Consider the following 14,390-nt stretch of genomic DNA (forward strand, 5'->3'; position numbering starts at 1 on the left):
AAATCCGGTCTCAAAACTGCAGAAAAGTCTGGGGGTGTAGCTCAGTGGTAGGGTGCTTGCCTAGGTATGCACTAGACCCTGAGTTCCAATCCAAAGGGAGATGGTGGGTGGCGGAAGGAAAGAAAAGGAAAGAGAAAAATAAGAAAGAAACAAAGACTGGAGAGGAAAGAGGAAAGGATAGGGAAGGGGGGGAAAGGAGGAAGGAAGGGGAAAAGGAAGAAAAGAAAAGAGGAAGGGAGGGGAAAGGGGTAGAGATAGGAGCAGGGAGGGGAGGGGAAGGAAGGGGTAGAAATAGGAGCAAGGAGGGGGAGGGAGGGAGGGAAAGGGAAGGAAGGGGTAGAGATAGGAGCAAGGAGGGAGGGGGGAGAAGTAGAGATGGGAGGGAGGGGAGGGGGAGAAGTAGAGATAGGAGGGGAGGGGAGGGGAGGGTAGAGATAGGAGCAAGGAAGGGAGGGAGGGGAAGGGAGGGGAAGGGAGGGGGAGAAGTAGAGATGGGAGGGGAGGGGAGGGGAGGGGTAGTTTTGTGAACCAGAATATGGCCTGTCTAGGATGGGGCTCACCGGACCTTCCCCTGTTCCGGGACTTCCATAAGAAGTAGTTCCAGCTCTGAGGGTGTCACCAAGGGACTCTACCGCTGGGTCCTCCTGAGTGTGGCGTCCCCTAAGGTCCCCAACTCTCTTCCATGCCCACTTCTGTTCCTCCTCCTGTCCCCATCCCATCCTTGTGCAGCTGATGTTTGGGACCAACGCCCAAGATTGATATTCATCCCTGTTGAATTTTCCCTCTACCCCAAAGCTACTTCTGGGAGCCTGTGAAACCAGGATGAGCCTGCTTAGGGCCCATGGTCCCCTGAAAAGGGAGGTGTGACAAGATCTCCAGAGACGGGAAACAGCAGGTGGCTTTTCCAGCTGGGGAGGGTATTTCTGACTTGGGAGCTGCTCAGAGGAGAATCAGCATGGTGGTCAGTGCCCCCCATCCGGACCTGTCTTCCAGTGTCGGCCACCCCGGAACCCCGCCTGCCGCTCTCACTGATCCTCTCCGTCGTGACCTCTGCCCTGGTGGCCGCCCTTGTCCTGGCATTCTCCGGCATCATGATTGGTGAGTGAGCCAGGGCCCAGGCAGGGGCTTCCAAACCGGGACCCGCAAGAATAGGGGTCTCAGGATGTACAGTGGCCACCAAGGCATCACCCTGCCCTGCTGGGTCCCTGCTGAGTGAACTGCTAGGCCAAGTGAGAACAGAAACATCAGCCCTCTACCCCACCAGAGAAGCTGCAGTTTCAGAGGGGAGTCTCCAATGCTGACCTTTGACCCTGCGTGGCCTCCTGGCTACTCACGCGATGGGCACCCATCAGTGGCCAACATGATAGAGAAAGCCCTTCCTGTTCTCCCACCTTCACTGGGGGTTCCTTCTGTGCCCGAGGGAGCCTTGGTCGTGGCTGGAGTCTGTCCCCTGTATAAACAGCTCAAGCTGTACTAGCTAGCCAGGTCCTCCCACTCAGCCAGAGAATGAAAGTTGGTTTCTGAGCCTTTTCCAACCAACCAAGGTGAGCTGATCTCAGGTCACAGAGGCTCAAATAGAGACCACCTGGCTATCAGATGCCCTGACACATGGGCAGGGACATGAAGCCAGGCAGAGGGAATGTCCCAGAAGCATGCCGGCAGACTCATTCAGAGGAGACCTGAGATACCTCTGATGGCCAGCTTGGGTCCCAGAATGCCCCCCTAAGAACCTCACTAAAACATCCTTCCACTGTGTGGCCTCCAGCCTGCCCCTAACCTTCCCTGTATCATTCCTTCCTGTCTAGTGGACAACAGCCATCTCCCTAATAAAGTCTCGGCACGTCCACCCAGGGGTAGTTTTAATTTTCAACTTGACACAGTCCAGAATTACTTGAGAAGACCATCTCAATAACAGATTGACCTGTAGACGTGTCTATGAGGGGTTTTCCTAATTGGGTTAATGGACATGAGATGACCCAGTCTACAGGTGGGCAGTGCTGTTCGCTCCAGGTTTGGTTACTGGACCTGTATTTAAAGAGAGCAAGCTCGAGATGAGTGCAGGCATACACGAATTCCTTCTCTGACCTTGACTGTGGATATGACCAAACCACTTCAGGTTCCTGCTACCTTGACCTCCCCACAAAGATGGACTGTACCCTGGAACTGTGAGCTAAATAAAATAGACCCCGTCTCCCCTACGTTGCTTCGACAGAAACAAAACACTGCCCCCGTGGGACACAATAACATCTCTTCCAGTTAGGTGGTTTTAAGTTTCATGCTTGCTTCCCACGAGGGAGGGATACTCTGATGCACATCATCGCTTTGTCGGCATTGCTAACGGTGATAGAGAAGTGTAAAGTTTAAGGTCTGGAGGAAGTGGCCTCTGCTGGGCTTGACCTGAAGGTCACCTGGTCCAGGCCCTGTAGCTGGAATTTTTCTCTCTGGGTCCTGTGGGGGGCATTTACCCATCACCCCCACAGTTCCCCAGAGTTTTCTTGAGTGCAATGAGCAGGAAATATTAGATAGAAGGATTTATAGCGGAGAATCTTGCGGAGATAAACAGATAGAAAATAAAGGATAGCCTCGAGAGGGCCTGGAACCTATTCCAATGGGCCCCGACTATCTCTGGCCCAGGGTTTTTATAGAGACGCCAAGGGGTGGAGCAAAAGACCTCTTCCCCCAGCACAGCCAAGTGCAGACCATCTCAGACACCTGCACTCAGGCCCGTGGTCCTGATCATCCTCTATGCGGACCTGCTGGATAAAGCCACGAGGAACCTGAGAACGGGCTCCCACAGTCCTGCCAAGTCCCAGCAGTCCCATAGCCTGCTTATAAAATAAACATACAGATGCTTATATTATATAAACTGCTCGGCCATTAGCTCAGGCCTACCATTGTCTAGCTCTTACTCTTATACTCGGCCCATTTCTGTCCATCTGTATGTCGCCATGCGTTCCATGGCTTTACCTGCTGCCTTTACATGATGCTCCCTGGATGGCAGGCTGGCGTCTCCTCCTCTCCGCCTCCCTGTTCTCTCAATTCTCCTCTCTGCTAGTCCCGCCTATACTTCCTGCCTGGCTACTGGCCAATCAGTGTTTCATTTATCCCTCAATCATCCACAGCAAGGCCCCCTCACACAGACCCCCCCTCCTCTGTTGACAGTGTACCGCCGGAAGCACCAGGAGTTGCAAGCTATGCAGATGGAGCTGCAGAGCCCCGAGTATAAGCTGAGCAAGCTCCGGACCTCGACCATCATGACTGACTACAACCCCAACTACTGCTTTGCGGGCAAGACCTCCTCCATCAGCGACCTGAAGGAAGTGCCTCGGAAAAACATCACCCTCATCCGGTGAGCATCCCGCCACTGTCCCAGGGCTGGACTTGTTTCTCCGTACCAGAGACGACTCTAGCCACAAGGAGCATGAACAGCCATCCTTGGCTTCTACCCCCAGCCTCTCAGGGAGACAAGGCTCATGGGGATGTTTGCTTATTTCCACACCCTGTGTGTTTGTGTAGTTTATGCAGTGAGAAGGATAAATTGAAAAGAACAAAAGTTCTCAAAACCCATCGTGTCCCCTCTCCTGAGGACTCCTGCCCACCCACCCCCATTCTCTGAGTGTCCAAAACATCTGTCATTCATTACAATGCTCCACAACAGGGATCTGTCAATCATCTGTCCCTATCCCCAGGAGCATCACCCTCTTCCAGACAAGAGTCATCTCTTGCTTTTGTCCCTGGCAGATACCAGAGACTCACTAAATATTCACTGAATGAATAGACATTTGACCATCTTCATGAATCCCTGGTTAGAACTGTATTTGATCTGTTTTCCGTTTGCCATGACACAGTACCACAGGTTAGGTGCCTTAGAGAGAAAAGAGGTTTGTTCAGCCTCAGAGTTAGGATCCGAGATCTATAACTATATCTGGTGATGCCCTTCATGCCGGCAAAGACAGAGCTGGGTTTATGAAGCCAACAGGATCCAACCAACGGAGGCTCCACCCTAATGACCTTGTCTAAATCACTTCCCATCACAACACTAATCTGCCACATTCTTAACACCTCAGTCAGGACTGCTTTTTAGCTTGCGAACCACCTCCAAATCTCAGCAGACCTGTTCTCACCAGAGTTCAGATGAAGTAATGGAGGCCTCGCTCACAGAGGGAAAAAAATGAGTTTTCTTTCTCTAACAGAGTCTCAGTGGCTGTCAAATCACATTTCAGGGCAGGCCTCCTGCCCAGCAGTATATGTCCAACACAAAATGAACTCAGTGGTATTTTAGGGGGTTGTTGTTGGCTTGTTTGTTTGCAATGCTTTTTTTTTTTTTTAACCTTATAGGTCTTTTGCTTATATATTATGGTTTCTGGTTTTGTGTTTTTAGGGAATTTCTCTGAGTCTATGTGTGTTTCTTATGCTTTTTCTTTGGCTCTTTTTTTCTGTTTGTTTTGTCCTAATTCTAGTTCATTGGTTTTCTTTTCTTTTCTTTTTTAAGATGCCTGGTTTTTTTTTTGTTGTTTTTTGTTTGTTTGTTTGTTTTGTTTTGTTTTTAATGACAGTGAGACAGAAAAGATGTGGATTGGGTGGGATGGGGAGGTGACAAGGACCTGGGAAGAGTTGGGGGGGGGAGGGCAGGACCATCATCAGAATACATTGTATAAACAAGTATCCATTTTCAATTAAAAGAAAAAAACAAATAAATAAATGGAGGCCCAGGGTGGCATGGCAAAGCTGAGCTGAAGGTGTAACTTGTGAGTGTGTCCACCTTGCCTCTTGTCTGTGTGCACTGAGTGTGACACTCACCTAAAGGACCCCAGCTGCCCGTGGCTCACTTAACTATGACTTATCTTGTCTTCTCGGTACAGGGGCCTAGGCCATGGCGCATTTGGGGAGGTGTATGAAGGCCAGGTATCTGGAATGCCCAATGACCCAAGCCCTCTACAAGTGGCTGTAAAGGTGAGGGGTGGCTCCACCTTTCGCCCAGCCTTAGCCTGAGGTCCCAGTAGGCTACAACCCACAGCTCACGGCCACCTTCTCCCTCCCGCCCTCCCTTCCAGACACTGCCGGAAGTGTGCTCAGAACAAGATGAGCTGGATTTCCTCATGGAAGCTCTGATCATCAGGTAAAGTCTCAGAGATCCCAGCCTCTCTCTCCACCCCTCAAGGCATATGAAGATCTTTCTAATTGATAGGTGTCTCCCCGGGAAAAAGGGGTATGTTGGTCCCAGCATGTTCCATCATCACCACCACCCAACAAGCAGAAAGATCCCTGGAGTGGAACAACCCCAGTGATTAAGCCACGCAGATAATTTCTGAGATAATCATTGATAGCACTCTGCCTACAACCAGCAACCCAGTGTCAAACATTGATTCTTGCTCCTCACTTAAGAAAGCATGCTCCTTTCTAACATTAGATGATATCTCCCACCCCCATACCCCCTAAAGTGACTCTTCCATAACTGAGGTCTTTTGTCCATCCCAGCACATAGGTTTGGTATAAAGGAAGGGAATCCATGACATGATGAAAGATAGCAGACCACCGTACCCCACATCTACAGTGTCAGGCTTGGCTTCCCCCTGAACCTGGCAGGCCAGGCCTAGATGGAAACTGAGGGCAGCTACTCTTGACATCAGTTCTCCTGAGGGAGGAGGCAGAGAGTCGCCCTTAAGACCTGAAGGAGGCTCACAGCCACCTGCGGCACTCGGCTGCCTCCAGACATCCTGACCTAGACAGGTGGCCCGGGGTGGTCAGGTTGAAGTAGTAAGAGAATACAGCCAAAGCTGGATGAGTGATACGTCCGTGGGCTCTGGAACACCAGGAAGATACACAACCAGGACAGCACTTTGCTTTAAAAACAATATTTACTTTCTGGCTTTATATGTAATGGGAGAGTATTAAATAAAACCTTAAAAAGTGTAAAATTACATAGGAGAGCTTAATTATGGAATATTCCTACTAGGTAATAACAAATGGTTGTATTTCAGCCTATAATCACCAGTCTCTCAACTCACTCTGTGTGTGTGTGTGTGTGTGTGTGTGTGTGTGTGTGTGTGTGTGTGTGTGGTTTCCTAGCCCCACTGTTCTACATACCCTAAAATGACAACATGACTGAAATCTCAGGACCTCATGTCCCAATCAGTCCCTGCCTATGTGGTGTCCACGGGAGACTGCAGAGATCAGTAGGGCTATTTCTTTTCTTCTCTTTCACAGACTGTCACCCGGCAGGTCACATACTGTCCCTTTCAGACACCAACCAGCCCTTCAACTTCTACCTGAGACCTTTCTTAGAGAACTCAAGTATGAATTCATTCAGCAATGCCCACACACAAACACATATACATGAACGTACACACATGTACAACACACACACACACACACACACACACACACACACACACACATGCATGCATTCACTCATACATATACTTTGTCACTTCAAGATCCCCCAACTCCAATAGAATTCTTTCCTGCTAATTCACCTTCCACCAGGCCTGCCCCATCTGCACAACTCCCCTGGAAGGCTCACCTCAGGCTCAGCCAGGGACCCCTGCCACCTGCCCCGGGGCATACAGAATGCAGCTTCACAGCATGGTTGCCGAAACTATGGCTTGGGTGTCCTGCTTCTCCTAATGGTCTCAGGCCCAGCTCTGTTAAATTTGGTTATGTCCTCTGCCCTGCAGCAAATTCAACCACCAGAACATTGTTCGCTGCATCGGGGTGAGTCTGCAAGCCCTGCCCCGCTTCATCCTGCTGGAGCTCATGGCCGGTGGAGACCTCAAGTCCTTCCTCAGGGAGACGCGCCCTCGCCCGGTGAGTGAGTGAGTGAGTGAGTGAGTGAGTGAGTGAGTGAGTACTAGTCTTCCCTTCGGTGCTCACTGTAAAAGAGCGAGGATGAGGAGGGGAGCAGGAGTGGGTGGTCTAGGAAGATGCATACTTGATGGGATCCTAGGCGTCAGCACTGTGGTTCCGGGATGAAGGGAATGGGCAGGATTGGCTGGACAGAAAGAGCACTAGGCTTAAGGAACCTGGGCAAGACTTACACAATTGATTCAATAGCCTGACTTCTTTCCATACCTGATGACTCTGGATCAGGGGGGGCTTGCATACCAACCATGTTAGTAACTCGCTTCCTGTCCACTGATTCCGAACCCACTGATCTCTTCTCTCAAGCAGATATAAAAGTACACAGCATCCTGACTTGGTAGTTTTCTATAAAATAATAAATTAATAGTAATAATAATAATAACAACGTGCTGGAATATTGATGAGGGTAGTGCATGTACCTGTGGTGTCGTGGATGAGGGACAGAACTTGTGACGAACTCTAAGGTGGACCCATGAAACCCAGCCTCCGGCCCCTGCACTGCCATCAGGTACCACGTGACCCAGAACAGCCCACCTTCTCTGACCTTAACGTCTGTGCAGGTGGAACCTGAGGCTCGGAGTGGGGCATCTTAGAAATTACTTGAAATGACAAAACGGTGCCTCTCCAGCCACTGAGACTTTAGGACCTTTCCCTGAAGGGCCTTCAGGAGGCTCCAGTCACTAGGAACTGGAGCAGAGCAGAGCAGGCCTGGGTAAGGGCTCAGGGTAAGAACTGTTTCTCAAGGCATCACCAAAAAGACGACGAGCCCTGCCAGAGAAAAACAGAGTGAGCCTGCCACCCTAGTGATGGAACGTCAAGAACTGACCACACTGTTTATGGGGACTAGAAGAGGAGGCAGGGCCCCTGGGGTGTCGGCTCCAATCTCCATCTCCAGCCAGGTCCAGTAGCACCCACAATGCCCCGGGTTCAGTCCCCATGTTGCCTAAACCAAGGGTAGTGGAACACAGTTGGGAAATAAAAGGACAATCAGGAGGTCCTGACCATCCTCAGCTACATAATGAGTTTGAAGCTAGCTAGGGATAAATGAGCCCCTATTTCAAAGAGAAATAAGTAAAGAAAAGTAAAATAGCCTCGTTTTAGGATCCTACACATCTGGACACCTAAAAGGTCCCATTGTATCCCCTTGAAAAAGAACATCGGGGGCCAGGCGGTGGTGGCGCACGCCTTTAATCCCAGTACTCAGGAGGCAGAGGCAGGCGGATCTCTGTGAGTTTGAGGCCAGCCTGGGCTACCAAGTGAGTCCCAGGAAAGGCGCAAAGCTACACAGAGAAACCCTGTCTCGAAAAATCAAAAAAAAAAAGAAAGAAAGAAAGAGAGAGAGAGAGAGAGAGAGAGAGAGAGAGAGAGAAAGAAAGAAAGAAAGAAAGAAAGAAAGAAAGAAAGAAAGAAAGAAAGAAAGAAAGAAAGAAAGAAAGAAAAAGAACATCGGGATGCTGGGAGACAGTGGGGAAAGATTAACTCCTCTTATGAACTCTTTTCATCAGCATCATTGTCCTCTGAGCTTTCACACATAACAGCACTCCTCTATGAAGTAAACAGTGCAAAGCTCATGCCATTTTACAGATGGGAAAACTGGCCCTGAAAGGTTACCGGCATGCCAGGGCCACAGGAAATAGAAAGCTGGGGCTAGCCGGGCGGTGGTGGCGCACGCCTTTAATCCCAGCACTCGGGAGGCAGAGCCAGGTGGATCTCTGTGAGTTCGAGGCCAGCCTGGGCTACCAAGTGAGTTCCAGGAAAGGCGCAAAGCTACACAGAGAAACCCTGTCTCGAAAAACCAAAAAAAAAAAAAAAAAAAGAAAAAAAAAAAAGAAAGCTGGGGCTAGAACTTGGGACTCCTGGTTTAGCTGCCATGTAGGTGCCGAGAATCGAACTCAGGTCCTCTAGAAGAGCAGCCAGTGCTCTAACCACTGGCCCATCTCTCCAGCCCCATGTCTAAAAACATTTTAAGGGCTAGAGAGAGGGCTCAGTGGTTAAAACACTGGTTAAAGTGCTTGCCACACAAGGACTGGAGTTTGCATCCCCACATCATCTCATGTAGATGTCTTTTGTGAGCATGATAACCTGTCTGCAGTTCCAGCCTCAAAAGGTCGAGACAGGGCATCTCTAGAGCAAGTGCCTAGCAAGACTAGCCATACTGAGGCACTCTGGGTGTGACTGAGGAACCCTACCTTAGTGACTAAGATGAAAGTGAGTGGTTCCTGACATCAGCCTGGGGCCTGTAATGCACAGACATGCATAACCATGTGCACACTGTACCACACACACACACACACACACACACACACACACACACACACGCTTGCACACATGCACACTCACACACTTACAACACATGTGCAAATGGAAAAATATAATACATAGACCATTTAGAGACATTGCAATAGAAGATTTCAAAAACACTATGCTCCATTGGTTTTCTCTCAGGCCCGTTTATCAGGTTGTAGCATGCACATGAAGTTTGGAGTAGATGAATGTGTAAAATACATAAAAGAGTAAGAACGCCTGTCCTGGATTCCTGTGGCCTGGACAACCCTAACCCCGGCTGTACATTAGAACACCTGGGGTGCTTTTAAATAAACAAAGCCATGCCTATCCAAAAAAGATGGATTCCTTGGCCACCGTTGGGGCAAAGCAACTGGTTTTGAAAGGGGCCAGACCCCCGCTAGAACAGCCTGAGTGGGCTCAGCCTCCTCGCAGACAGAAGCCAATATCCCATCTTCCTCTCCATCAAAGCCTCATCAGCGGTCCTCTTGTCTTCCCACAGAACCAGCCCACCTCCCTGGCCATGTTGGATCTGCTGCATGTGGCTCGGGACATCGCCTGTGGCTGTCAGTACCTGGAGGAAAACCATTTCATCCACCGGTGAGCCAGTGACCTTCATGTCCTCACAGCCCGAATGAGACCCTGTTCGTTCAGAGAGCAGATCTCCCCCACGTTTTTTAGTGAAGACTAAGTCTCTCTTCCAGATCTGTTTGTGTGTGTCACCTTCGTCTTTGAGGGGGACTGCCTTCCCAGGCATCTCCTGTACCTGGGTGAAGTGAGTGTCTTTACACTTCCCCACAGGGGCTAACTGGAGGCTGGGGGATGACTCCCACCCTCCCATGGTCCTCCTGCCTATACGGTCAAGTTTTACACCACCTTGAGCTTCCCCTATCTAGAAACTTGGCTCTTCAAAGGAATGTTTCTTCAATTCATCCTTGTATCCTTAGCATATTTTTGTACACTGAGTAGTGGCTGGATGAATTAATTTTTTTCCAAAATACTCTACAGTGAAGCCTAATAATAGTTTCCTTTACTGCTGCATCATTTCTTCCACCGTCTGTGAACCTTGTGTTTAAATACTGTGTGGACTGAGGCATGAGTACTCACACTCGATGCTCATGAACATCATGGGTCCCATGTTTCCTCCCTCATGGCCATTGATGATAGCTGGATCGGAGATCCGAAAAGTCAAATATATTACTAAGTTCTTTTTTGTTTGTTTTTCGAGTCAGGGTTTCTCTGTGTAGCTTTGCACCTTTCCTGGATCTCGCTCTGTAGACCAGGCTGGCCTCGAACTCACAGAGATCTGCCTGCCTCTGCCTCCCAAGTGCTGGAATTAAAGGCGTGCGCCACCCCCACCCGGCCTGCAAAGCTCTTAATGGTTTGCTTCTAACTCAGTAAATGATAGCCTAGTGAACTCACAATTATTTATTAACCCATGTCTTCAAACCATGCTCATCCCCATTAGCATGCATAAGAACAGAGCAGAAAACAAGAGTCCTGTATGCATTTAGGAGAGAAGTGTGGAAGCGCATAGCAGCCAGGCATTCTCCCTGCTAGAGTGAGGAAGCCAGGAAGACAGAAAGTAGACTCGCCCAGGTTTTCCAAGTCACTGTGAAGACCAGACAGTGGCCTCTTTTAAATCACCCTGTCTCTTCGCTGCTTTGGTTCTTGGTCTTCCCTCTTGTTTTTAACCTTTTCCAACTTGCAGGCCTACCTGACTGATAGAAATTGCCGGCAACCCAGACCACTCCTCTGTATCTTCATCCAAAGCCACACAGTCTGCTGCCCTTTTAATTGCGCCCCACACTTTCCATAACCCCCAACTCTGGGCTCTTCCATCACTCAGGGCAGGCAAGTCTGTGCGCCTTTGGAAATCAGCCTCCACTAAAGCTACTTCCCCATCTTTTCGCCCATGGTCTTTAAGTCTGGATTCATCTACTAGCAGTCTGTGTATCGCCTGGGTGACTTCAGGTGTCTGTCTTTGCTGCTCATGGAGATGGCTTCAGCGCTGGCAGTCCACCCACATACAGCACCATAGCTGACAGAGTATCTGGCTGAGGGAATCATTTCCTTTACTGACAATCTGAAATCCACTTTGTTAAGATATTTCACGTTCTGTAAGAGAGAACATGATCACATTCTTCTAAGACGCCTACCGCCTCCTGATCTGGAAATGGTTCGTGAAGATCAGAATTAGGTCTCTGAGTAATCATTTGCTGCTCTTTTGGTGTGTGTGTGTGTGTGTGTGTGTGTGTGTGTGTGTGTGTGTGTGTGTGTATGTGGGGGATGGAGCACATACATGTTTGTGTAGGTGTGTGTACATATGATTGCAGGTGCAAGTGTGTGCACTTGCCAGAGGTTGGTACCAAGTGTTTCCGGCTGATTGTGTGAGTGTTGGGAGATCTAAACTCAGTCCCTCATGCCTCCACAGCAAGCTCTTTACCAGCTGGGCCACCTCCCCAGCCTCTCACTTTGTCTCCTTCACGAAATTGAATTGTCAAAGGTCAGGTGAAGATTGTGTTGAATGACCTGTTTGAAGCAAAAGGGAACATCTAGAAATTGCTCACCTTCATCAGAGTTTTCCTCCTGGGCTCCCATGGTAGTTTGTATCAGGGAAGTGCCTTACAGCTTCTCACTGGCTTAGAGGTTCATGGGACACTCAACAACAGTTACCTCTCCCTTGCCCCATCCCCACCCACCCCCACCACTCTTGAACCCACCTTTCGGATTCCCAGGCTGCCACTCCGAGCGGACTCCCTCAAATAGAGCCACACTTCCCCACAATCTTTCTTCACTAAAAGCTGTTGCTTTGGGACATGGTTTGCTGAAATCCCAAGCTGTATGTGCCATTCTACCAACGCTTTGTGTATTTGATATTTATTTCCTTATCATTAAATTCAAAGTCACTTTTTAAGCAATGGTCTCCTATACTTCCGTGTCAAGACCTTTTGGGAGACAGAAGCATTTCTCCCAGTCCACTTCATATTTCTCTTCAGAATTAGTGGCTAATTGTTTTCCTGACAAACACTTTATGCTTTTAAGGTTCTCTTTGGAAATTTTGTGAACCACTGCTCTTCAAAAATTCAACTTCAACTTAACGAACTGGGTTAGTGGTGTTAACAAGCATCCAATTCTCACTCCAGACCATTTTTCTGAATCTTAAGCCATGATCTCCAAGTCATACTTTTAAAACATTTAAATTTAAACTTTTCTTTTAGTTTTTTATGAGTAGGAGTGTTTTGCCTGCATGTATGTATGTGCACAGTATGTGTGTGGTATCTGTAGAAGTCAGAAGAGGGCATCAGATCCACTAGCTCTGCACTTACAAATGGTTATAAGTCACCATGTGGGTACTGGGTATTGAACCCAGGTCCTCTGCAAGAGCACCAAGTGTTCTCAACTGCTAAGCCATCTCTCCAGTTCCCTCTTATTTTATTTTTTAAGATAGGGTCTCACTAGGTAGCCCAGGCTAGCCTAGAGCTTGCTAGATAGCCCAGAATAGCCTGAAATTTACGTCCTACAGTCTCAGCCTTTCAAGTGCTAAGAATGTAAACATACACCACCTTCCCAAGCTTTCTACTTTTTCAGTGTGTGTGTGTGTGTGTGTGTGTGTGTGTGTGTGTGTGTGTGTGTGTGTGTGGTGGTATGTACACATGCATGTTTTCCATAAATATGGGCACACGTGTACGTGCATGTGCATATGTGTGTTCATACATATGAAGGCCCAAAGATTGATGTCGTGAATTATTCTCTATCACTTTTCTACTTTATTCACTGAGGCAGAGTCTCTCAGTCAAACCCAAAGCCTGTCGATATGGCTAGTCTTGCTAGCCAGCCTGCTCTGAAGATTCCCTGTATCCACCTTCCAAGGCTAGAAATGCAGGCATGCTACCACACCATCCCTGGCTTTCTATGGGTTCTGGAGACCTAAATCCAGTCCTCATGTTACAGACAGCAAGTTGTGTAACCACTGAGAAATCCCCAGCCCATCCTCATTTTTAAGAGCCATCTCAGCCAGGTGTTTATCCTCCAACTTCATCCTCAACCAAGGCTAAGAACCTCCACAAAGCCACCTGAAAGCATAAAAACACCATCTGTGCCCCCTAAGGTACTTGGTTTTTTGTTTTTTGTTTTTGGTATTTTTTTTTCTGCATAGGGCTTTAAGGTGATTAGCACTGCATTCCAGACTTCTGGCTGGGGTCTGGTTCCCACATGTACGTCAATGCGGAAGCAGTCTGGGGCCAAGGGGGACGAGTCTGGGAAGTCCAGCCCTGGTGCCTCACAGGTGTGCTGCAGGAAAATGAGCCACCTGGAGCCCAGGAACAGAGTCCCAACTTCTTAGAAGAAGTGACTCTTCAGGCCACACAGCTTAGCAAAGGCGGTGGATCGAATCACAGGTGTCAGAACCACACTGGCTATTAAAAAACAACAACAAAAAAAAAAACTAGAAATGTTTGGAGATATGGTAACTTATTTGAATTTGAAGTCATACTGTTCTGGAACATCTCTTCCAACTGCTGGCAAACGTTAACCCATGCTCTATGTAGAACAGTATCCCAAAGCCAGATAGCATTTCTTACACACTTATGTTGTCTGCCTTTAGCTTAGATTTTTTCATAAAAAGGAGGATCATTATAATACCCTGTGTTCTGTAATAAGAATTAGTCTTTAACAATGCCTAGCACACAGTAAAAGATCAGCAAGTTTTGCTTTATATTATAGTTGACTTCATTACTCATAGCTCACCAAGCACTGTTATAGTTGTAAAGGGTCCCTGGAGTCAGCACAGAACACACCCAGACACTAAATTTTCAGCATAAAGGAGATTTATACCCTGGAGGGGCAAGTCGAGGGGTGGGGGGTGGCTGCCTCTGGGTCAGGCAAAGGCAGAAAGTAGGTGTTTCTGCAGGGCTGGTTTTTAAGGAGAAAGGGGGGAAGTCTGTGTTAGGAAGAGTTGGTAAGTCCTGATTGGACAGGTTAGCCAATGTAGTCAAACCATGAATTTTAATTTCTAGACTTTGGTATTTTGATAGTTGGACCTTGGAGTCTGGTCTCAGGAATGAGTCAGCGGCCAAATAAGGGAATGGACCTTGGGAGTTAGCCTTAGGAATGTAACCTAATGGTTTAGCAAGGGAGGGGGAAGGGAAAGAGCCAAACATGTTGGCCCTGTGCTTGCCATGTTTAGGCCTGTTAGAGAGCCCCTCAATATGAGTTGCTTTTCTATGGCTGAGATAAAACACCAT

At 48.4% G+C, this 14,390-nt stretch overlaps 1 protein-coding gene across 1 annotated transcript in view; it reads left to right on the top strand.

Annotated features, from left to right (window-relative positions):
* LOC114696211 (ALK tyrosine kinase receptor) overlaps nucleotides 1–14,390 on the top strand; it is a 35,089-nt gene that overhangs the window by 2,021 nt on the left and 18,678 nt on the right. Inside the window, exons 3-8 of the mRNA XM_028873798.2 lie at nucleotides 994–1,098; nucleotides 3,163–3,349; nucleotides 4,863–4,953; nucleotides 5,055–5,119; nucleotides 6,678–6,807; nucleotides 9,647–9,744. Of these exons, the coding sequence (XP_028729631.2) occupies nucleotides 994–1,098; nucleotides 3,163–3,349; nucleotides 4,863–4,953; nucleotides 5,055–5,119; nucleotides 6,678–6,807; nucleotides 9,647–9,744 (676 nt within the window). The remainder of the gene's footprint in view (nucleotides 1–993; nucleotides 1,099–3,162; nucleotides 3,350–4,862; nucleotides 4,954–5,054; nucleotides 5,120–6,677; nucleotides 6,808–9,646; nucleotides 9,745–14,390) is intronic.

The sequence above is a fragment of the Peromyscus leucopus genome, chromosome 22, assembly GCF_004664715.2.
Source record: "Peromyscus leucopus breed LL Stock chromosome 22, UCI_PerLeu_2.1, whole genome shotgun sequence".
NCBI classification, from domain to species: domain Eukaryota; kingdom Metazoa; phylum Chordata; class Mammalia; order Rodentia; family Cricetidae; genus Peromyscus; species Peromyscus leucopus.